Source organism: Brachyistius frenatus, unplaced genomic scaffold, assembly GCF_029030835.1.
Source record: "Brachyistius frenatus isolate BFR_SWC_R1_liver_20210118 unplaced genomic scaffold, ASM2903083v1 Contig_48, whole genome shotgun sequence".
NCBI lineage: Eukaryota > Metazoa > Chordata > Actinopteri > Embiotocidae > Brachyistius > Brachyistius frenatus.
In genome coordinates this window covers 2583174-2607169 of record NW_027210647.1, presented here as the reverse complement: position 1 = coordinate 2607169, position 23996 = coordinate 2583174, and the positions used below count along the sequence as shown (strand labels likewise).

The window sequence follows — 23996 nt, the reverse complement described above, 5'->3', positions numbered from 1 at the left end:
GTGTGTGTGTTGTGCGTATACGTGAGAGTTACCAATGCATTACCAATGGACTCTAACCTTACACGTTGGATGCTGGCAATGTCAGTTGGGTAAGGATAAGGATAAGGCTATGTGTTGTATACTTTGAACAATGGGAGGTTGCACAACTTTTGTGAGAGAATTCTGTGGTGTTCAAAACAACATTAAAAACAAATATGTTTTAAACAAAAACCAAAATATATATTATTTTTATTGAAACCGGTTTATAATATGAAATCTAATGGGATTAGCTCATCTAGACTTCTCTCACACCATGTTGGTCGACCATGTTTTTTTACAGCAATATTTTGATTTTAGTGTGAAAGATGAAGTTTCATGGCAAGCATTGACAAGCACAAGAGTAATAACAACAGTCTGCCCCGAGAAAAACTAGGAGACGAAACCACGACAGGAGCCAGGACATGTTAAGACACGGGAGATGAAGTTAAAATACTATCTGCTTCCTGGGGAAAAAAACAGCTCATGTGCCATTAGTAACCGGCTTGTGACCAGTGCTGTGTGCTTCCAGAATGATAGATAGATGATAGATAGATAGTTACTTTATTAATCCCCAAGGGGAAATTATTTTATTTGGAATGGCTTGGAAATATACAATATGTTCTAAACAGATGTTGTCGTGAGGAACACTTGTTGAGAGAAGATTTATTTTTGCTTACATGTTCTTAAAAAGAGTGATAAAAAAAAGATAGATCGAGTTTAGCGTTCTCAGATTATTCTAATTATTTTAGATAATTTACAGAAATCACAAAAATGCTCACGGTTTCTAACTTCACAATACGCAATAAAAACTAAGTATATACATGTCTGAAAGTGCAATTTTTGCACTTAGCAATAAATAATATGTTGTGGGTATACATACAGTTTAAATTGGTTTACAGTACAAGTCAGATATTTAAATTATTACATTTCACGCTTCACACAGAGGTAGACCAACAAAGCCAGGATCTTTGTAGATTTTTTTTTTTTTGATTTGATTTTATACACTTTATTAATCCCCGAGGGGAAATTTCTTCACTACAGCAGGGGGGCTCTCAGGGGGGAGATGCTGCAGCAGGCTGCCACTAGCGCGGCGCCAGGTAACCTGACCTGAGGTGCATGTGTTTGGATAAAGATAATGTGACAGATGTGATGTTTGACTTAATTGCCATTGACAAAAGACTGGTAGAGGGACATGAGCTGGGCATGGAGGTCTTGAGCGTAGGGGTCCAGCTTCTCCCTCAGGTCCTCAGCATAGGGGGCCACCATCTGCCTCATGTTATTGGCTCTCTGACTAAACTCCACCTGGACCTTCTCGGTCATGGGGGCCACGCTTCTCTGGAAGTCCTGCAGATGCTGGTCCACCTTCATCTTCATGTCATCAGTGTAGGGCCCCAGCTGAGCCTGCAGGTCCTTCACACTCTGCTCCAGGCTGACCTTCAGCTCCTCACTCTTCTGCATCAGGGTGTTCCTCAGGGCCTCGGAGTCCAGGGAGTCTGCGTAGGGGGCCAGCTCCTGTTTGAGCTGCTCCACTCTCTGCTGAATCTGGGCCCTCAGGTCCTCAGTGTAGGGCTCCAGCTTCTCCCTGACAGTGCTCAGCTCCTGGGTCAGCACATTTTTCAACACGTCGGCCTCTGTGCTGATCTTGATCATCAGGTCCTGGGCTGCAGGGGGAAGCTGTTCCTGCAGGGTGACTGCATACTTGCTGGCTATGTCAGCGCTTTCTGTCAGACGAGCACTAGAAGACAAAGTGAATGTCAGACCATCACAGGTTTGAGTTAGACCATACCAATAATATCACGTGTCCCTGATAGACCCATTTATTATGGTACAGTGTGTCACACAACATACTTGACTTCCTGTCCAATCGGTGATTTCCTGATCATGTGGAGGGTGTTGTCAGCTGTCTGTGTGGCCTTGGCAATGTAGTCCCAGAAAGCATCAGTTAGCACTTCCAGCTGTGGCTTGGGTGCATCAGCATAAAAGAGGTTGGCATGGCAGCCTGTTAGATGGAGACAAGAAGGGTGTGAGAGCTGTGTAGATTTCCAGTCTCCCAATCAATTATTTTGATTACTCGTCAGCTATGACTTCAAATAAAAAGCTTGCCACTTACCAGAGAGCACTGCAACAGCGAGCACCACAAACACCTTCATGACTGTGATTTTCTGAAAAACAATTATGGTCTGGTTAACTTTCATGTTTCATTAACAAAGTAAATAACGTTTAAATTTGCCTCTTAAATTTTTCTTTGAAAGCAAAATTCCCACCTGCTTTGGGGTTGTGTATCTTCTCAGGGTTTAGTGTGTTTGTGAGTGTGTCGGACTGGTGCTTCCGTGTATATATACTGGTCATATGACTGTTGTAGCCCAGAGCCCAAAGTCCAGGAGTCCCTGCCATGTTGTCACAAAAAACAGTCTCCTGTTTCTGCTGCTTGTTCTGGCTTCTATTACATGACTGATGACTTTTAGAAATGTCATTATAACAAAACATATCTTACCCCTCATACGTTTTGCATTAGTTCTCCTTTGACCTCTCTTTAGAAAGAATTTAAGATATAATTAACTCTCCACATTGTCCAGCGCTTCCAGTCTGTAGATAACTGCAGATAACCTCGGTACGCTTACACCAGTGGACTTTGTATTAGGATCAAGCAACGTGAATAAAATACACTTAAATGATTTGTTGAATTTTATTGTGAAAAGGGCAGGAGTGATTTGTGTCAGGACTCCAAATATCCTTTAAAAGTACAATAATTATCAGCCGGCTTTTGAAAAAGCACTGTATTATCCTGACGCATTTCAAATTTTGGGCCTTGTGTAGAGCTGAGTTATTAACAAAATAAAACAAAGATAAACATAAGAGGCTGTCAGAAGACACATTTAATTACGTTCAACTCACACACAATAATGAATTAGCACAAATCTCCACAATAAGGAAATTGAAGCATTACCAAGAGTGGGAACAAAACTATAAAATATTTACATTAAACAGTGACTAAAAATGTCACACCAAAACTTCTTTGTTGTTTATACATACAGTAGATTCTGAAAAAGTCCCTCAGGAATAATTTTCATCCGTGAACGAGTCCTGCAGAGTTTTACAGATATTGTGCATAAACTATTGTCCTGCAGAACTGTTGAAAAACTAAACAGTATATGCACAGAAAAACTTTTCAGTTCAATCAAGAGCTAAAAACTACTAATTTGGTGATCAGGATAAACACAGAATAGATATTTGGCCTTTATCCCGATATTATTTTATAGAAGTGATACAACATAGAGCATAAAACATCTGGGCATAATAATCTCAAAATTATCCCAAATGTTTTTGTTTTTTTTAATTGTTGTAATCCATTGATAACACAGCAGTGAGACGTCAAGGTGGATATGTAACTATTCTGCCAGTTTCAGTTCACTTAAAAGTGTTTTCTGAGAATTGACTTATCGTATGTCCAGTGTGAAACAGCAGCTACTTTGTCCTTCAGAAGGTGACGGAGCCTGCGTCTGCTAACCTTTGATCACGCTGACACATCGGACTGCTGAACTGTGGCACGACACAGAAACTAGAACTATGAGCTAATATGAGGTCAGCTGGCAAAATATCAAGCTAAGAGATACAGTAAAATGCCTACTAATCGAAGTTGGATATGAAAGAAATGGAAGATAGAGATTCTGTCTGTTTGGCAAAAAGTTATCTATGGCTAATAGCTACGTGATTAAAGACAGGACTGTGAGGGTCATTGAAGGTTAACCCTATGGATTGTACCCCACTCTAACAGAATCACACACACATTTAGATACTCATGTGAGACGACAGAACAATTCAGCAATAATCATGGGTTTAAATAAAAATTGGCATCTAGCAGATGATCCCTGTGATATAAACCTGCATAAATGGGGTCATGCAGTCAGGGTGTGTGTGTATATTTGTGTCACAGTATGGGCGTGTGCATGTGCGCTGCGTACATTCTACATGCTGACAGTGAGGATAACCGAGTGAGGCAAGGTGACAGCAAGGCAATACCACTTGGACTTTGAGATCATTACTGTTTGGCTCACTATATAAGCTGCAGAGCCTCACCAGCTCAGCACAAGCACTGCCAAGTAGACTTACAGACACACCTGCAAACACAGGTAAGATGGAGAAGTAAGAGGAACTCTCTGCCAAGCTTTTAGGTGAACATGCGGCGACTAACTGGTATTTTCTTATCATAGGGTCTAAGAACCATGAAGGTCCTTGCTGTGCTCGTCCTTGCCGTTTTCACTGGTGAGTATCATTACAACAATTTCAATATTGTAATGTACATTTTGTAGCATAAGAATTTATCAAATGATTCACTAAAGATGAAGAACTGCAAGCTTTGATGAAGAGTGAATATCCACAGTATAAATGGCAAATCTCACAATAGTTATGCATAGCTGAATTATCTGCAGTCCTCTTAAACGGTTCCTGTCTCCATCCAAACAGGCTGCCAAGCCAACCTTTTCTATGCTGATGCACCCAAACCACAGCTGGAAGTGGTGACTGATGCTTTCTGGGACTATGTTGCCAAAGCTACCCAGACAGCTGATGACACTCTCCAGATGATCAGGAAGACTCAGTTTGGACAGGATGTCAGGTAGATCATACAAAACCCGTGACCATGTGTGACATTCTAGTAATGTATCAAACTCAAGAGTTAACTGATAGGCACATACAACCTTAGAATGAACTAAAAACTCATATTGAAATCTCATTTTCTTGCTCTTCCCTTTCTGTCAACTTTTTATATTTAGTGCCCGTCTGACAGAAAGCGCTGACATAGCCGGCAAGTATGCAATCACCCTGCAGGAGCAGATTCCCCCTGCAGCCCAGGACCTGATCATCAAAGTCACCACCGAGGCTGATGTGCTGAAAGACCGTTTGACCGCAGAGTTGGGTACAGTCAGGGAGAAGCTGCAGCCCTACACTGAGGACATGAAGGCCCAGATTCAGCAGAGAGTGGAGCAGCTCAAACAGGAGCTGGCCCCCTACGCAGACTCCCTGGACTCCGAGGCCCTGAGGAACACCCTGATGCAGAAGACCGAGGAGCTGAAGGTCAGCCTGGAGCAGAGTATGAAGGACCTGCAGGCTCAGCTGGGGCCCTACACTGATGACGTGAAGGTGAAGGTGGACCAGCATCTGGAGGATTTCAAGGAGAGAATGGCCCCTGTTGCCGAACAGGTCCAGGGGGAGCTCACACAGAGAGCCCAGCAGGTGAAAGAAATGGCCGCCCCCTACGTCGATGAGCTGAGGGAAAAGCTGGACCCCTACGCCCAGGACCTCCAGGCTCGTCTCACCTCCCTCTACGACTCCTTTGTAAAAGCCAACTAAGTCAACCTCCACCTCACATGAAGCTAAAACTTCATCTGTAGAAACAACTCTCTGATCCCAGATCCCAGGAATGTATTCATGATTACAAAAATTCACCGGTTTTGAAAGCTGAACGTCTTTTAGACATATGTACAGTGTTAAAAAAGCACATAACAAATATGTGTTGGTTTGCGACCACACGCGGTGTTTTCTTCCTATATTATGGAAAATACATTAAAAGTAAAACAAAGCTTTTCAGCCTCTTGTGTTATTTAAGTCATGAGTGAAATTATTGTTGGTGTTCTCAGACAAGTGACAAATAGAAGTATAGCTTTAAACTGTACATGAAAAACAAATAAATAGAGAAATGAGAAACAACCATTATAAGCATCATTGCCTAATTGTGGAAATGGAAACTAGACACACTATCTCTCCTGTCCATTATCTCACCTGCATAATGAAATGCTTGGCTCACCTGAGTCAGCTTTAAAAGAACTTTGCTTTGTTTGTCCTGTCCGATTACCGTAGCAAACGCCCCATACATGGAGACGTCAAAAACAATTAGTTGTTTTTTAACAATCCTTTTTGACAGGATGAAACATGAATCCTTGAAAATAATTAGTTCCATATCATATAAAGGATACTGTACTGTCAATACTGTGTATTTGTGTGTTTAGACATTGACAACATAGACAGTTGTAAAAAACAACAGCAACATATTAACGCCACACAAAAATCACAGCAGTTTTCTTTGTTTATAAAAGCTTGCCCCCAACCCCCCTGCCACACCTCTGTAAGATTAAGTTGTGCATATTGGACAGGGCATGTTCAGGTTTGTCTCTGCAAGTCTGGAAGTTCATGAACATATCCTGTTTTTTTAGTTTTCCCTTTTGTGCCTCCATCCCTGCTGCCAGATCGCTCCCACGCTGCCTTACCCAGTGGCAAACAACATTCCTCTGTTCTGCCCCCAGCTGTCACGGGCTCTGAACACCGTTAACCCTCCGAGCTCACACACAGCTCCGGATTTCTATTATGTCTAATGATGTTAAAGTTTTCAATTATGTTCTGAATCGTCTTGGAAGTAATATTGTAATATCTTAGTTTGACTCACTGTTTAGAGAGTACACCTCTTTTTTGTTTTTTACTAAATTCCCTTTGTTGTTCTGCTCTGTCACAATTCTCACACTGAATACCTACAATTGTTAACACACACACACACACACACACACACACACACACACACACACACACACACACACACACACACACACACACACACACACACACACACACACACACACACACACACACACACACACACACACACACATAGTTGAGAGTTAGAACCTTGTAATAGTAGAAATAAGTAAAAAAAAAAAAAAAAAAGTATGACAATGAAAAAAGTGTAAAACAGTTGGACTACAAAAATAAGTTATTTTAAAGCATTTTACAGCTACAGATAAAGACAAATATGGGGCAGGGGGGGATATAACAAAAAAACATACATAGATGCATTTACCACAGATCACTTTACTCAGCTGTTCTTGTAATAATATGTGTGAATAATAAAAAATAACCATGGGTAAATCTTTGTTATTCTATTTCTATCACATTCAATTTTATGTATTTGATTTATTAAAACGTGTGAAAATTGAAGCAGCCTTTTTTATGCTTTTGATTATACTGTTATAGTCCTGATCATTCTTACTCAGTATCCCTGTATGAATCAGACAACTTTCATACAATGTTAGAACTAGCAGGAAAGACATGATAGGAATAATTTGACATTTTGGTAAAGGCTTTCTTGCAGAGTTAAAGCCTGATAGCACTTTCATACCTGTGTGTTCCAGTCTTTGTGCAAAGCTAACCATTCCCTGGCTATTGAGCTTCATGCTTTGTGTACAGACATGAGAAATGTATACGTGAATAGGCCTGTTTCCCAGAAGGACATGCTAATCCATTTATCAGATGTCGTTTATGCTGATTTAACTTAGTAAAATAAGACTGAAAAAACAAGGCAAATAAGAACGATCCGTATGAACACGAGGTAACAAGTTGCGAACCAACCAAGTTGCTCTGCAGTTTGAAGCACTTATAAACACAATGCTTTATTCCTTAAAAGGACACCATTAGCTTATCCTCTCACTCTGAGTATCGTGCAGACAGCGATTTGACTTCAGGTTACTTTTGTTGTACAAGTACGAGCTGCTGCACGCATCACTTGTGATCATTGCAGAGATATGGAACTAAAAACTCAGCAGCCCTCCCATGTATTTCAGTTTTTCTGCACATCAGCTGATTCCAGTCTGACTCAGAACCAGATGATCCTTTTTAACTGGGTTTCTTTTGGCCATTTTTGTCTTTATTTGACAGCCTAGAGAAAGACATGCAAGAAGGGCTCAGAGAGAAAGAGGGAGATGACATGTGACAAAGTTACCCCAGCTAGAACCAAACCATGAACTTACACTAAGCGGCAGCACCTTAACCTTTAGCCCACTGGATGCCCCAGTTTGACAGCCCTTAACCTACAGCTGTTAACTGCAGTGACCTCACTGACTCATCTAAAAAGATGACTGCTTGTTCAGTGGAGTGAGATCATCCCAACCAAAAACCAAATTCTTAAAACCAGCTTCCAGAGAACAACATCCTCAGGCCGGGGTTACTTTCGGTCAAACCATCTAATTGTCCCCTCTCACACACTCGAATAATATTAGACACTGCTACTGCCGTGTGTTGTTGAGGAACAAAAGGAGAAGCAGCTACAGTTTTGGATGGCTGTGTTAGGTATTTTGCTGTATTACCTCATAGTTCTTCTTGATTCTCCCTGTTTCAGTTCTCTGTCTGTCTTCTGGTGTTCCAGAAAAGAAAAGGCAGGGTGTTTGGGTTTGTGCAGTCTGGCCTCTGACCTTGTTGTTACATGTGTGTAGTAGGTCAAAGGTCATCCAATTCCTCTGCAAAATAAAAACACAAAATATCGAATTTGCATTTGGGATGGCTTTGCTGGAAATACATCTTAGCTTGTGTGGGAGAATGTTTTACAAAACAGATTCAATATGTTCCTGAAACTGAAAAAAAAAAATGCCAAAAGAAAATCTGTAGAAATATAAACATATTTAAGTTCCTGAACTTGATTTGTTTGTATGTTTGACCTGTATTGTACTTGTTATCGAGCTGAACATACAGTATCTTGCTGTGTTACACACCTCCTGCACTACATGTGACACACTAATGTCGTGTAATACCAAGGTCAAAGGTCTTTTGTTTTAACATAAATGTGACACCTAAACGTAATGTTTGAACTAGAAATCGTTCTTTCATTTCCAGTTTCATATTATTGTTTTCATCTTTTAAAGAGAACATAGAACATTTTCATTAAACACAAGACAGTTTGGACACTTTGCTACAGTCTCCTGATACAACTAACTAGATACTTGACCTCTCTGGGTTTATCACACAGCAATGCTATCGTGTTCTCACGCTAATTACCTGACAAAGCCAACCCATTTAAACTTTGTTCCTGTGTAAAGTTGGGTTTCTGAGAAAATTACAGAGCAGGGAAATCTATTGGGTAGACAACAAAGAGGCCAAGTCCTAAAGGGCAATAGTCATCACACATTGGGCAGGGATGGAATCAGAGTTGAACTCAATCACAAAAGATAAATAATAATACCAACAAAAGCATGAACTGATGGTACGCTATAACCAAAGGATTTACTAAGGCTCTGATTTATAAGATGTGTTTTATGACTAAATATGATGGTTTCCTGTTAATCTCACGACTAACTATTACAAAACATAACAGGTAACGTATTATATACAGTATGAGTTAAAAAAAAATATATATATATTTCCCCTAATTTCTATAGGCGCCTAAGAGAAAGACAGTGTTCTTGCTAACGCTGGATACGTCATTTTTAACAATGGAATTTGTCATCTGACAAGATTTTGATTTCAATCCAATGCAACAACAATCTTTTGTCCCTTTAAGACTGACATTATCTTTTGAAATTCACCTGCAAAAAACATTACTAAATTAAGTCAGTATATAGCTTCACAGTGAGATTACTTCTGTATATTTATAAAATCTTAATCCCAACACTAAAACAGCAGTCCCGTCTGAACGACTCATCGCAGTTATGTTCTGCCATTGAACAAATATTTGTTGCTTGAAAAGCTGGGGTAAATACTTTCCTTTTACATCAAACTTCCCTTTACTTATGCCACTTTCAACATCCTGGAAATTTCTTGGGAATGGCTGTTGTCTGCGAAAACCTACAACATAACACAGATGGTATTTCAGTTTTTTTCCCAGTGGTTCCTGTTTAATTTATTTCTTTTGTTCAGTGCCCCCACATTGGTCTCTGCATTTTATTACCTGTAATCCTTCTTTTGTGCAGTGGGCTTCCTGAGTGTCCCCAAGCCTGAACATGTTCATCTTGTAGCGCTGGCACCTTTTTTTTTTTTTTTTTTTTTTTACTTCAGGCAGTTTCTGGATATTTATAATATATATTTCCTTTATGAAACTATACCGCCCAGAAAGCACAGTACAGGCCAATGCTGGTAGAGTATTTAGATTCAAATGTATATGTGAAAGGCTATTTTGCATCCTGGTGCTAAAAGAATTAGTACTAAAATGAAACCAAATGGTGATTGAGCAGAGAAAAAACCTGCAGAGTTGTAGTCAGTTTGACACAATTTAGCAATAAATGTGATTCTGTTACTTCAGTGAAAATAATAATATTACCAGCGAAAGGAGAAAACATATATGCTCAAAAACAAAAGCAATGCAGATTTAAAATTTTTATTACTTTCATAATGTAATACTATATATTATGTTGCATGCTCATAATCTGATAAATTATTCAGCCATCTGAAGAATATAAAAAGTAAAAGGAATGTAGGTATCCACTCAATTACTGTGTTTAAGTGCACTTTAAAGATAGAGGTACAGTACTTTATTTACTTACTACAAGAGAGAAATAACTTAAACTACCTTCGCTCTATCTCTTTAGTTACTTTGTAGAGAAGGTTTTAAAAAGAAAGATATATATCTAGCAAATATGCGGCATTGTTTTCTTTAGTTACAACATGAAACTGCAATATACAACGTAATAATTTTCTAATTCTGTAACATAGATATTAACACAATATCAAATGTTGTTTTGTTTGTCCTGCTTTGTACATCTACTATGTATGGATAATAGATAGTCTGCTGTTCATAACTACTGTGAAAAAAAAAACCTAACTTTAACGTCGAGCTAATTAAGTTCTGTCATTTTACTTCAAAGGTCTGAATTATGGTGCTAAATGTAGCCCAGTAAAAATAATAACATGTAGGCTAATTGAATTACTCTCCTGGAAAGGGAAACACAACGACACACGAATAACGCACCGTTTTTGAAAGCTTGTCAACTGTGCGAACTATATGAAAGTGACATATTTATTACGCCACTGGACGTGAAGCGTTTACCACGTTTGTTCTCGTGACAAGCAGGTTGCTCAATCAGCCCCTCAGAACTTCGGACGAGGTGTTGGTAGCCCCTTCGCCTGGCGTAGATGGAAACAGGATTCTCTGCAGCCACATCATCATCATCATCATCACCACCACGTGAACGCGTACGCACGCTACACCGCCCCCCCCCACCCCTCTCCACCCCACCCTTCCTCCCAGCTGACAAGCGCAGCGGCAGCAGCCTCCCGGGACTATAAAACCCGTCAGTCAGCGTCTTGGAAGCACGGAGGAAGCTCAACCTCAGGTGAGTGAAACACAAGGCACAGTGCCGTCTTCTCTTTTACGTCCAGCTCTTAGAGATGAGAAGTCGTACTTTAGTAAATGTTTTGAATTTGTTTGTATGTCCTGTTATTGTCTGTTACTAGAATTATGCTCACAAAGGCCTATGTGTTTCTGAGTAAAAAAAAAAAAAAATTTGCGAAGTTTCTAAAAGTAAGCCAATGTGAAAACGTGCAACTTCGCTTTCTTGTGAAGTTCTGCAACGTCTGTTTGCATTATACTGTCCATTTTCTTGAGTTTTTCTGATGTATTTCACAGGTGTATCTGTCCAACAATCATGAAGGCTGTAGCTCTGATCCTTGCTCTGGCAGTCATCACTGGTAAGTTCACTGCTGCTTTAATATTTGCATGCATCTTGCTTTATAGGATATGTGTTAATTATCCCTGCTTTCCACATGTGTCCATTACAGGCTGCAATGCCCGTGTGGTGCGCCAGACTGAAGTCACCCCAAGCCCCTGGGAGGACAGCGTCGATCGTTTCTGGCAGCACATCTTTGACCTGAACAAAAAAGCTGATGGAGTTGTGGAGAACCTGAAGGCCTCTCAGCTCAGCAGGGAGCTAGAGTAAGTGAACTTAGTACATCATTCCTGTGTCTACTCCTTCTCCACTTAATATTTTCCTAAGTTCCAGTGTTTGACTTCCACATCCATGCTACATCTTTCTATCCTTGCATCCTTGTGCTGTGCTTACTCTCCCAAGTGCTCTCATGTCTGACCATTTTGTTAATCTGCTTCCAGCACTCTGATCACTGACAGCATGGCAGAGCTGGCAACCTACAGAGATGACATCCAGACCAAGTTGGCCCCCTACACCGAGTCCTCCACTGGCCTGCTGTCTCAGGACCTGACGCTTCTGGCCAACAAACTGCAGAAGGACATGTTGGATGCCAAGGAGCGCAGCACTGAGTATCTGGGAGAGCTCAAGACCATGATGGACCAGAACACCGATGATGTCCGCAACCGCATCAACAGCTACACCCACAAGCTGAAGAAGCGCCTGACCAAGGACACCGAGGAGATCCGCAAGTAAGATGGGTGGACATTTTCAGAGTTAAACTCTCTCTTGTTTTTAGTAATGTGAAATGTAAAGTTTACTGTCCCCTCATTCACTTCAAGCACTGTAGCCACCTACGTGGGTGAGATCCAGTCCCGCACCTCCCAGAACATGGACAACATGAGAGGACACGTTGAGCCCTTCGTCCAGCAGGCCAGCGACACCGCCACCAAGAAGCTGAGTGACATCTCCTCCATGCTGAAGAGCCAGAGTGAGGGACTGAGCCAGCAGCTGGATACCCAGGCTGAGGGCATCAAGACTCAGCTGGAGGCCACTGCCCAGGAGCTGCGCACCTCCCTGGAGGGCAAGATTGAAGAGCTGACAGAAATATTCTCCCCCTACGCCACCAAGATCCGCGAGCAGTTCGAGACCATCATGGACAAGGTCAAGGAGACCGCCACTGCCTAAAGAAAGACTGAGGGTTTTTTTAAGGGTTGGAGATGGTTGGTGGTAGTAGATGGAGAATTGTGTAGACCACTGATTTCTTTATACCCTGGTAAAGAGAGGAAAGGGAGGAGTTGAGTTACTGATGATCTCTACATTATGTGCTCTAGTGTTCAGTATAAGGAGGTTAGACAAGGACGAGGGAGTATGAGGTGCTTTTACAGAACAGTCCTCACCCTTTCTAGTGCTCTTATTAAACCCCCTTGTTCACTGAACACAAGCACCACTGTCATTATCAGCCTTCATTACACAAACAGGAGACAATTATTTGTAATATGCTTTGCTTTTCTACTTGGAATTAACTGTTCTAGCAGTCTTTCCCCAAACCGTTTGTATTACGTTTTCTACATTTTGTTTGGTTGTAAATATAACTGCTGTGTTAAAGCATCAGGTAGGGATTCCAGCCTCCTATCTGCCTTACGTGAACCAAACACAAGTGTCTTTTCATTTCAATAAATGCACTGAATGACGATGATCAAAAGATGGGGTGACAAACAGCCACTGTGCTAGTCTCTTCTAGAGGTGATACTGAACCACTAAAGTGCCCTTCTGTATTGTCTGTTATTCTGTGTTGTGCTTCACAGAGAAGTGGAATGTAAAAACGACTTGATGCAAACATGACAATCAGTGACTAAAGTGTAACACTGCCTGTCTGATCTTAACAAGTGTCTCTTGTGTTTCACATGTTTTAAGCCCACCATGCTGCTCTCTGTAAATGCGCTGCCTGTGACTGCAGTGTGCTGAACAGTGCTGAGTGAATAAAGAACCTAGAAAAGATGCTCCCTTTCCACTGTTTGTTTGTCTGATCAAACATTAACGAGTAATCTATTATTTAAGGGGAGGTTCAGTTACGCTTTTAAGTGGAGATTTCACAAAGTTGTCAGTGATCTGCTTTTGCACATCATGATGCTACAACACTATAATCCAAATATAATCTGTAAGAAAATGGCAGTCAGTGTACTGAGATTATCAAACTTTGCATCTTTACAGTCATGTTCTTACATATGTCAGAGGTTGCATAAACTGCGAGGTGTGATTATATAATGGAATTTATAAAGCAGTGGTACCGTAGTGTTGCCAGTAGGGGTCTTTCTGTGAAGCTTTTCCATGTCTGCCATCTGGGTTTCCTCCGGGTATTCCAGTTTACTGCTACAATACATGTTGATTAAATTACCTGATGGCGACTCTAAATTGCCCGTAGGTGAAAACCAATAAGCATGAAGGTTTATCTGTCTTGACTTGTCCACTTTGTGAGACCTCTCCCTGGTGCACCGCGCCTCTTGCCCAACATCTGCAGGGATAGGCTCCAACTCCAGACTGCCACCCACCTTCCCCACTGAAACCCTGAGGGTAAAAAGGTCTAGATAAACATAAAAAGGTTCAGTTTAAAACAACAACAACAACAAAATTGCCTTTTTTTCCCCCCTCCCTCAACTTGTACTCTACCCCAGTCCTCTGCAGCTCACTCTCCTCATACAGCCACCCCCCACATCCATCAGCCCACTATTCTTCCTGTCCAGACTTGTTAAGATCTGCTTCCAGATTCCTTTCTCTTGATCCCAGGAGGTATTTGGGAACAGTCTGTGCCACAGATTGAGTTATCTTTACGGCGACACTCTACTATTTCTACCTTTATCACGGCGAGGATCATATTACAAGTCTGCATTTGTATAAACGCATTTCAACAGACGTGCCAATGAGAATCATACACATGCTTCTGATTGTAGACGGTGGACATTTGCACATAAAGTACATGCTTGCAAGCACATTTATTTCTGGCAAGAGACTATTTACTACATATCACACCCCTCTGTGCCAATTATTTATTGTTCTCTCGACACGGTCACCTGTGGAAGCAAATGCCGAAACAACAACTTTTAACTTTTAATTTTTTCTGGAAAATCAGCATTATAAAACATATCTGTCTCTAAAGAGGCAATTTGCACAACCAGTCTTTTCAGAGTTGCTAAATGCAAATGTTATGAGTGAAATTGGGATTTTTTTTAAAAAAAAATTTCCCCCCATGCAGCACATCTGGACCTGCCTAAGGGGAAAGCTGGTCAGGAATGTCACAAACTAAGATCTCTCTTTCAATCACACACAAAAAAAAAACCTTTAAAAGTTATGCTTATTACACAGCAGGGTTTTCCCTTTGAACTTCAGAGTAGAGGCCAGCAGAGGACACCATTTGCCCCCGATTCATCTTCCATTCTCTGACCCCTCCACTTGAATCCAGACGCCACAGAGATGCAGCTGTGTTGTCTTTATTGGAAGATTAAGTAAACTATATTATATAAATATAAAGAAACACAAACTGTGCTTTAGGAAGAGAACACACTTTGTCTGAAGTTGATTTTAATTGCAGAGCTGGGACGCTTTTTAAGAATCACTTAAGGTGTTAAGATAAAATGTGATTTTAGTAATGTCTCATTAATTGTAAGAACTAGGACTGAATCTAACTGGAGAAATGTGTTACCCCTCTCCCTGTCCCTATACTTCCTGTCTAACGCTCTACTGTACACTGTCAGAAAGGGGAAATGCTCCCAAAATAATCGGAACATTTTTTTTTAGAGAGTAATGTGTAGTTTAGTGTTTGGTGTTATGTATTTGAAAGATTTGCAATCACTCATGACTTTAATCTGTTTCTTTTTCCTACATAACAACCTCAGTGGGTTAGGACACAACATGTTTACTGTTTCTATCTGTGTTAAAGGGCATTGCATGTAAAATGAAAGAATGACTAACTGTGACACTGTGTCTCTCCCTGATGAAATCACTTCTTTCAGGAACCAGTGTTTATTTTGAAACTGGCAAGTGAAACTCCTACAGTACACTGTCAATTATGTTGAAGGATCAGTCACGGATGGTAAAAAACAGGAAACCCTCAAGCATCCTGCTAGTTCAGCACTTCTGCGCCATCTGCTCCCATGGGGTGTCTGCACTCTGAGCACTGCCCAGCAACAACAACAAAAAATTAAAAAAAAAAAAAAAAATCCCAGCAAATTAGCAGGTGCTAGCTAGCCCATGACTGCTGGTAACCCCTCCAACAACACCCCTGCAGAGATTTGACCTCCTTTTACAACCCCCCCACTCCTTTCTTCATCCTTTTACATCCTCCTCAGAGCTGGCACACAACGGCGGTCACCGCAGGGGCTTTGGCCAAACACAAAAACAGCTTTTTTTTTTCTTTTTTTTTTTTGTGTGAGCTTGTTATTGCAAATTGGGAGCACACAAGACGTGCACTTTCACGCCCTATGCCTCCTACAATTATTCAAGAGGAGTTTATATGCATGCAAGCTCGAGCTCATACATAAACACAGTGGCTTACTTCATCACAAAAGAGATGGAGATTTTTTTTTTTTTTTTTGGTCTTTCGGCGCAAGTGTGCGAGTGCTGAGGCGTGCATAGACTCATCGAACTCAATTGTAGGCTATTCGTCATAGCAATAGCACCTCAGGCCAAGTCATCAGCATCAAATGGACATTTGGCCTTTTGCAGCAGACCGCTTGGTGTGAAAACAGATACGTTAAGTGGTGATGAAGTCTTTAAATTGTCAGATGCATACTTTCTGGCTACAACCTAGGTCACAGTTGTAATGAGTGGTTACCCAAGTGTATTGCTGTTGTTGTTGTTGTTGTTGTTGTTTTTTCTGTCGCATGCTAACTGACAAAGACAACCACACGGGGGTTTTGTCTCACTTACTTCCCCTTTGAGAAAGGAAAGATCTGCATAAGACAGACGTCAAATGTGGCAACTGAATTCTAAATGAAGCAGCACGTGGAAAAATACATTACATTACATTACATTTCATTTAGCTGATGCTTTTATCCAAAGCGACTTACAATAAGTGCATTTCAACCATGAGGGTACAAAACCCAGAACAACAGGAATCAAGGAAATACAATTTATTCAAGAAAGTCAAACTACAAAGTGCTATCAGTAAGTGTCATTTTTAAGCGCTACTAAAGTTCTACTGTTCAAGGTAAAGTCTGAAGAGGTGTGTTTTTAGTTTGCGGCGGAAGATGTACAGTTTCCGCTGCCCTGATGTCGGTGGGGAGCTCATTCCACCATTTAGGAGCCGGGACAGAAAACAGTCGTGATTTTGTAGTGTTTAGCTCGCAGCGAGGGAGCGACAAGCCGATTGGTAGAAGCAGCGCGGCGGGAACGGGCTGGGGTGTAAGGTTGGACCATGTCCTGGATGTAGACTGGACCTGATCTGTTCGCAGCACGGTACGCAAGTACCAATGTCTTGAAACAGATGTGGGTGGCTACTGGTAACCAGTGAAGGGAGCGGAGGAGGAGGAGGAGGAAGAGGAGGAGCGGAGTAGTGGGAGTGAATTTCGGGAGGTTAAAGACCAGTCGAGCTGCGGCATTCTGGACGAGCTGCAGAGGTCGGATGGCGCTAACAGGTGGACCTGCCAGGAGGTCTACAAGTGAAAAGAGGAGGACATTTAATTTTTTTTTTCAAAAAGCAGTCTCCTTGAGAGCAAAAGCTGTCATTGACCTCTACTGTTGAAACAAAACAAGGCAACCTTAACAAAATGCAGGTTAAAGCATATCAGGCATATTATTTAATCAGTCAAGTCTGCCAAAAGAATTATTACATAATGTAAAATGGAACAGGAGTGGCAGGAAACCTCTACTGTACTATATATCAGAGGAAAATATTACATCTATAACTCATCATTTATTTGACATTTCTCCATAGTTATGATTACCTTTTGCAATATGCAAAATGTTACCATGATAATGTATTATTATTGCAGTAAAATTGCATAAAGCAGAGTCCCACTTGTTAATGCATCAATAATAATGATTGAAATATATATTAACATGGACAGTAGCCGTTCTGTGTATAATGACCACCTTTGTTTATGATCATTTAGGAGCCAGGCTGATCATTTCTATTAATATTTTTTGTAATCGTTTTTTTTTTTTAATTATTAAATAAAAAATGTTAATGCAGGATTTATCTTGTCATGAAGTGCTTATTGTGTGTAAATGATAAATGACATTAATTCCAATAAAAGTATCTTAATACTACATGGAACATTGCAAATGTATGAGGTAAGCCCTATATTAAATGTCAATGGAACAAAAAGTGATTTTTACAGACAGTCTGCCTGATGATAAGAATGTGCATCACATACAAAATGTTAGGGGTCAAATCCGATCCTGTAGCAGACTCAGTCTCAGTAATGAAGTCCTGTTGTCTAACATAAAAACCTTGATAACCCAATATCAATAAATGTAAAGCTGTCTGACACAACAGTCGATTCTTGGCCAACACTTCAAATCCAAAGAAGCTTCCAAACAGCACAAGTCTCTTCATTCTATCAGTCTTGTGTACTATGTTCTTCTATTTCACATCTCACCTTATCTATTGGCACCACTGTTGCTGAGGACTAAACTCTGTTCTCTGAGAAAAACACATCCCTTAAAATCAATACTAACCTGTTAGAAATCTGATTTTTATTTGACACTATTTTTCTTCACAGTCTGTTTCTTTTCATTCACATGACTATTATCTAGATTCTCCTCATCACTGTGCTGCATATCACACAGTCTTACGGAATAATGGAATTAGGTAAGTCATTTATTTGTGAAGAGGCTTTGTTTCATTAGTCTTGTTTTCATGATCAGCATCTTTTAACACAATTCATTGTGCTGATCAATAAAGGGGGCAGTGACACCTCAAGGTCGCCACGTGTACATGTTGACTCAAACTTGCTGTTTCTGCGTCACCCTGCAAGAACCAAGCAGGCTTATAAAGAGGGACACACATAAGCGCTCAAAGGCACTCGATTTTTTTTTTTTCTCCTCTGAAAAAAAACCCAGGTAAGTTTTAAATTTTTATCAAACTTAAAACTAAGAAAAGATGTTTAGTCATTTTTATCAACAACAGAGTAAAGGCGAAAGAACTACAGCTTAACAATAAAGAGGATCAAAATATCAAATATAGGAGACTATTTATATATTTAAAATTTAGCTGGAACCTGAGATGACTTATTTAATCATTTTTGTTATCCTGACAACATGTGTGTTAAAAGTAGTAAACTAGGTAAAAAAAAAAAAAATATGAGAGAAGATTTTAATCGTTGCAAAAATATTATTATCTTTATAGTTTCGAAAGATCAATGAACGTAAAGGGAGCTGTCCATTCGCTGTGGTGCGGACGTATGGGGGCGCTACTTTTAAAGAAAATAAACTTTTACTGCTAGTTTTCTTTCGATCTTTGTGCCATGAAAGCGAATTTGTGCGCATCAAAGGGAACAAGCAGACAAAAATGCGTCTCTGTCCTTCCTCCTCAGTGATTTACAGCCAAGATGAGACTTTACCTCGCAGTTGCCGTGCTGATGCTGGCTCTTGTCGCATACACAGGTAATGTTAAAATAGCGCCTTTAAAATGCCCCAGCTACGACTTTTTCTTCTTTCATGCTGTGTAAATCGTCTTTTTTTTTTTTGGTCTCTCGCTCTCATTTGCAGACGCTCAGGGGGAAAGCGTGGAGCAGAAGTTCCAAAGGTTTGGCGAACAGTTCAGTGAAATGGGCCAGACCCTGGCAGAGAAGGCTAAGACTACCTTCCAAGACTTGCATAACAGCGAATTTGCTGTTAGCTCCAGGTAAGCGAGCACACGGGAAAGAACCGAGGACATTCTCACAGATATTTACGCACACGTCGGCTGGCTCTGTTTTAACACAGCATTATTTTCCTCAGGAACTGGTTTACGGAGCAGTTTGAGAAGGTGAAGAGCAAGTTAACAGAAGGCGCTCAGTAGAAAAATGGACACAGATCCTGTCTCCATCCTGCAACCTGCCCACCACCCACAACCCCCTGACCGCTGTGACTTCTCCACGCTGACAATCATGTTGGCAGACTAATAGGTCACATGACTAAACAGTTACATTGCTTCTCTGTAAAGAGTTCTTTGAGGTACCTTTTTTGGTGAAAAATGTGCAATAAAGACATTGACAATACTTTTCTGTATAAATTCTTTGTCAGCATCGGTATTTCTCCATGCAAGGAAAACAACAAAAAAGTAACAAAAAGAAAAAACTTCTGCACTGAACTAAAGCATTTGGAAGAGTCTGTTAAATATGTTTGATACAAATAAAAGAACAGCTCTGGTCTATGCCTCCATGTTACACTAAGCATTGCAATTAACTAAATTGATAACAGATTTCTAAAATCTTGATTCTGTTTAGTTTCAACACACACACACACACACACACACACACACACACACACACACACACACACACACACACACACACACACACACACACACACATTGTTCAAAGGTCATGAAAGGATGTCAGATAATGTCAGTCCATGGACACATTTGATGAATTTCTTATTAGATTAAATCATTCAGGCAGAAGATGCATTAGGATTTAGGATTTCAGAAATATTTTGCATTGCATTTTCTTATTCTAGACACATTTTTTTGTCTGCATTAATGAATAGCAAAGGCCAGATCATTACCAGAGAATGACCAGATTAAAAATAAAGTCTGCTTAGGTCCAAATAAAACATGTTGGAGTTTTATTAGACAAACTAAAACAAGTCTCAGCTCAACTCAGCCGTGCATAATTCAAACGTATCTCCATATTTTAGTGTTATATTTATCCTGGCTGCATGTAAATGTGGCTCATGGCACTAAAAGCCAAATCATGACTTGTATGTAATCAGTTTGACGCCAATCACTTTTATTAACAACAAAATCTTTGCACCCTCTTGTAATAATTTATTTGAAGCCACATTTGACAGCAGGGTCATGCAGTATTACATTTACTTTTATACAAAAAAAAACCCCAAAAAAACATAATGTAAACAGATGTGGAAAGTCTTTCGAACAAATAATTAATTCATACCACAGTTAATATCAAAAGAGTGGGCACTAAATCTGACCACAGTTTATCAAAGACTAGTAAGCAACATCAAATAGATAATAGTTTATTTGTGTCAATAACTGGTACAAAAGGGCAAGTGCCAACATGGCTGCTTTTCCTGGCATTTCACAACCCCTGGGATAAAGTCACTGTTTATGATGAGTTAATAATCCACCAGCTGTCCCAGTTCATTGAAATCTGTTCCTGAGAAGAGAACAGAGTGACAGAAGTTAGCAGCTGGTGCACAGAGGTCACGAATAATTATCACATCACACCATCTATCTGCACTGAAATTAATATAAAATCACTTTCACTTTAAGATATGAATTACTATTTCTTGGTCAGTCATTTGGGATGTTTTTTCAGCTAGAGAAGTTGAAGAGCCACTTTACATTCTTAGAAAGGTTTGTGCTTCAGTTGTTGGATTTTGAGAAGAAAAAAACCCCCTGCTGTCTGAAGCATCTAAACTGACTCCAAAAAGACCATCAAATTAATAATATTATGTTTTTGAGAGGGGGCCTAAGCTAGGACCCCGAGCTAAGATTGTTCAATAGCACCACAAACTACAACTAGATACAAAATAATCACAGTTAAATCAACACCGCTAGAATAATTTCAACAGTTGAAATTAAATGTCAGACTACAGTCGCCTAACTGTACTGAATAAACTGGCAACATTCTAACAAACTCTTGTTTCCTGAGGCTGTGGTCACTTCAGGATCACACACACGCACACGCACGCACGCACGCACACACACACACACACACACACACACACACACACACACACACACACACACACACACACACACACACACACACACACACACACACACACACACACACACACACACACACACACACACACACACACACACACACAACTTTCCCTATGTAGCACAGTCCAGATGTTTAAAACCCAAGAACTTCAAAACAAAGCAAATTTTTATCCAATCTGTTTGGACAGCTGTGAGATCAGGTTCATGGCAGGAAATATAATCCCAACATTAGTGTTGAGTTGTTTCCATTCAGAACAAGCAGCCAGGGCCGAGCCTGTAAATTGATTTTGTGGTGGACTCTGCCCACAGAAATGCTTTGCTTAACTGAAACTGTTTATCTATTTGAACCCACCACCCACCCAATCTTCACTAAACCCCTATCTCTGCTGCTGGAACAGAGACTTTGACTGTACACATATTGGGACCCACAAAATGGGGCGAGATATCTGAACCGAAGGGCCTTTGGACAGTTATTGAACTCAGCTAATGTTGATTTTAAAAAGATATCAAGAGTTCAGGAACTGCAAATCTAAAAAGCAATGTTTCAAAATGTATACCAACATTGACATTGTAACAGTTTATATTTGAAGAGTAAAAAAATAAAAATCACATTCCTACGGAAATCACATGACTATCTTTAATGGATGAAACGGGTCAAATGCGCATGTCTTTGAAATTTTAGGAGAATTTTAACCTGATCACTGTAAATGTCTGCTAGTCCACATGTCTGTGCATTTGCTGTTGAGAACTAGCATTTTCTCATGAGAACAAATTACAGTCTGAGAATCAAGATCTATTGTTTTGCTGTCACTCAGTGCATTGGCAAAAAAAACAAAAAACAGGTGAAGCACAGAAAACAAACAACAGGATGATTGTTTGTTCACCTGATCAGGAGCAATGCACACCCCCTTGCTGCCACCAAATACAAATACGGTGACACCATAACACTTGTTTCATTTAACGTCTATTGAGCAGAGCCAGACGAAATGGTAAAAAAACCAACCTGTTTGTCTTTCTTTTAGTTATGTTTGTTTTGATGTTAATGATCATATGTTCAAAATATAATTTGAAACCTGTGATTTTATTTGACTTACTTTTACTGTTGTAAGAAGACGGACATATAAACAAGATATCTCAACATATGTAAATGAAAGACAGTTTAACATGATAGTAGGACAAACATGCTGCTGATACTTGTTTTTTTTTTACCTCTGTGGCAGATGCATATTAAAACACGTGCCGTTGTTCTCATCTTACTAATGCAGGGTATGGCTTTAAAAATAATTAATCCTCAGCTTTTGCATGAATTCACATATTTCTGAGCTTTACTCTTTGCTCTAGTTGACTGACAAAGATCCTTCTCTGCAGCATTCGGGCTACTTTTGGCCCAGACACCTACCCCAATACAACCAGACTCTCCCGGGATACTGCCAAGGCTGATGGGGAGGGCCAGGTACTTCTAAATTAAAAAAAATTATATTATTAGAATGCAATTAATTATTATTAAAAAAAAACACACAAAAAAAACAACTAAATGTCTTTGTAAATAATTTTCAGTTATCAGAATTGCTAAAATCTTTCTTTTTATGCACATGGTTTGCACATAAATATAATTGTGTGCGCATGTTATTGAAACCTTGTTACTCCTTTTGTACTTCTCATAGGGAAACCAAAGCTAAAATCGAGACTTTTGGGGACACCGCATTTGGTTTAATGGGAGCCTACTATGAAGACTACGTCCAACCAGTGACTGACAGCTATGCTGAATGGGCCTCTAATATCAGAAGCTCACTGTGGGAGAAGCTTCAGACAACTATTGACAACTACATGCCATTGTAAGCAGCTAGTCCAACTGATAAGACAAGCTAACAATAAATCAATCACCATGTCTTAATGTCTCACTGGCCTTTACTGATTATGTAAAATACAGAAAGAATCAAACTTGTCCATAAAACAAGTTCATGAAATACCTCCGATTGCCTGTGCAGTAGACATTACTATGGGTCCAGCTTTTCCTGAAACAAAAAAAGAGAGAAGTAAATATCAGGAAAAGCAGCAATGAATACAGTTTTCGTGTGATCAGAATGTAAATTCACCGTCATGACTTATCATTATCATTTTTGTCTTTACAAGACTTAAAAGCTTAAACTTAAAAGCATCTAATTTTTACTTGGAAGACAGAACATTTAGTTTTACAAGGGGACAAATACATATTTTAGTGATACATTTATTAGTGTGGCACTTAGTGGGCTCAATAATTCTTCCTTTTAACAACATTTAAAAATGACTTAGATGGATAATGAGAAGTGAGAAACTCAGGAAGAGACATAACAACAAAAAAAGAAAACATTTACAACATGATAAAAAAGAGACTATATCATCATGCATGCAGCCTGTCTCTGTGTCAGGGTATGAGGGTGAAAGGTGAGGGCAAAAAGCCCAGCACACATTGTTCATGGTTCAGCACAAAGTGTCTAGACAGGTCCTGGATGGTTGACCTGGTGACAGTGACACTACTCTCTTACTGGGCAGACATTATGATGTATAATGTAATAATCCTGATTAGCGAGATTAATCTAATCAATTGAATCTTTTATTACAGCTGGTAATGACACATGAACTGTGCTTATAAGTTTTGTGACACATGAAACAAGACTATATCCACATGCACTATGACATGTGCATATGCA

General features: G+C 39.9%; 4 protein-coding genes and 1 long non-coding RNA gene across 6 annotated transcripts; 4 read left to right on the top strand and 1 right to left on the bottom strand.

Annotated features, from left to right (window-relative positions):
- Positions 1-696: 696 nt before the first annotated feature.
- On the bottom strand, positions 697-9862 carry LOC138624022 (apolipoprotein A-IV-like). Of its 2 annotated transcripts, XM_069703881.1 has the most exons (6): positions 9722-9862; positions 8148-9618; positions 2129-2180; positions 1867-2017; positions 1153-1753; positions 697-994 (listed from the first exon to the last, which is right to left on the bottom strand). In XM_069703881.1, the coding sequence occupies exons 2-5, from the start codon at positions 8286-8288 to the stop codon at positions 1177-1179; spliced, it is 921 nt and encodes a 306-aa protein (XP_069559982.1). In that variant the 5' UTR covers positions 8289-9618; positions 9722-9862; the 3' UTR covers positions 697-994; positions 1153-1176. The 2 variants fall into 2 exon arrangements, with proteins under 2 accessions (XP_069559982.1, XP_069559983.1); XM_069703882.1 differs by lacking the exons at positions 8148-9618; positions 9722-9862 and adding an exon at positions 2283-2751.
- LOC138624021 (apolipoprotein A-I-like) lies at positions 4065-5604 on the top strand. The gene is made up of 4 exons (XM_069703880.1): positions 4065-4148; positions 4230-4281; positions 4483-4633; positions 4791-5604. Exons 2-4 carry the CDS (start codon positions 4242-4244, stop codon positions 5365-5367), a joined length of 768 nt encoding a protein of 255 aa, XP_069559981.1. The 5' UTR covers positions 4065-4148; positions 4230-4241; the 3' UTR covers positions 5368-5604.
- A 1200-nt stretch (positions 9863-11062) lies between the features above and the next one.
- Positions 11063-13410, top strand: apoeb (apolipoprotein Eb). The gene is made up of 5 exons (XM_069703879.1): positions 11063-11102; positions 11396-11457; positions 11548-11701; positions 11876-12163; positions 12254-13410. The coding sequence occupies exons 2-5, from the start codon at positions 11415-11417 to the stop codon at positions 12597-12599; spliced, it is 831 nt and encodes a 276-aa protein (XP_069559980.1). The 5' UTR covers positions 11063-11102; positions 11396-11414; the 3' UTR covers positions 12600-13410.
- Positions 13411-18905: 5495 nt separating this feature from the next.
- Positions 18906-19612, top strand: apoc1 (apolipoprotein C-I). The gene is made up of 3 exons (XM_069703878.1): positions 18906-19016; positions 19122-19257; positions 19353-19612. Exons 1-3 carry the CDS (start codon positions 18962-18964, stop codon positions 19411-19413), a joined length of 252 nt encoding a protein of 83 aa, XP_069559979.1. The 5' UTR covers positions 18906-18961; the 3' UTR covers positions 19414-19612.
- Positions 19613-22231: 2619 nt separating this feature from the next.
- Positions 22232-22759, top strand: LOC138623932 (uncharacterized). Its single transcript, XR_011311117.1, has 3 exons — positions 22232-22295; positions 22527-22572; positions 22675-22759. It is a non-coding gene; the product is annotated as an uncharacterized lncRNA (long non-coding RNA).
- The last annotated feature ends 1237 nt before the right edge of the window (positions 22760-23996 follow it).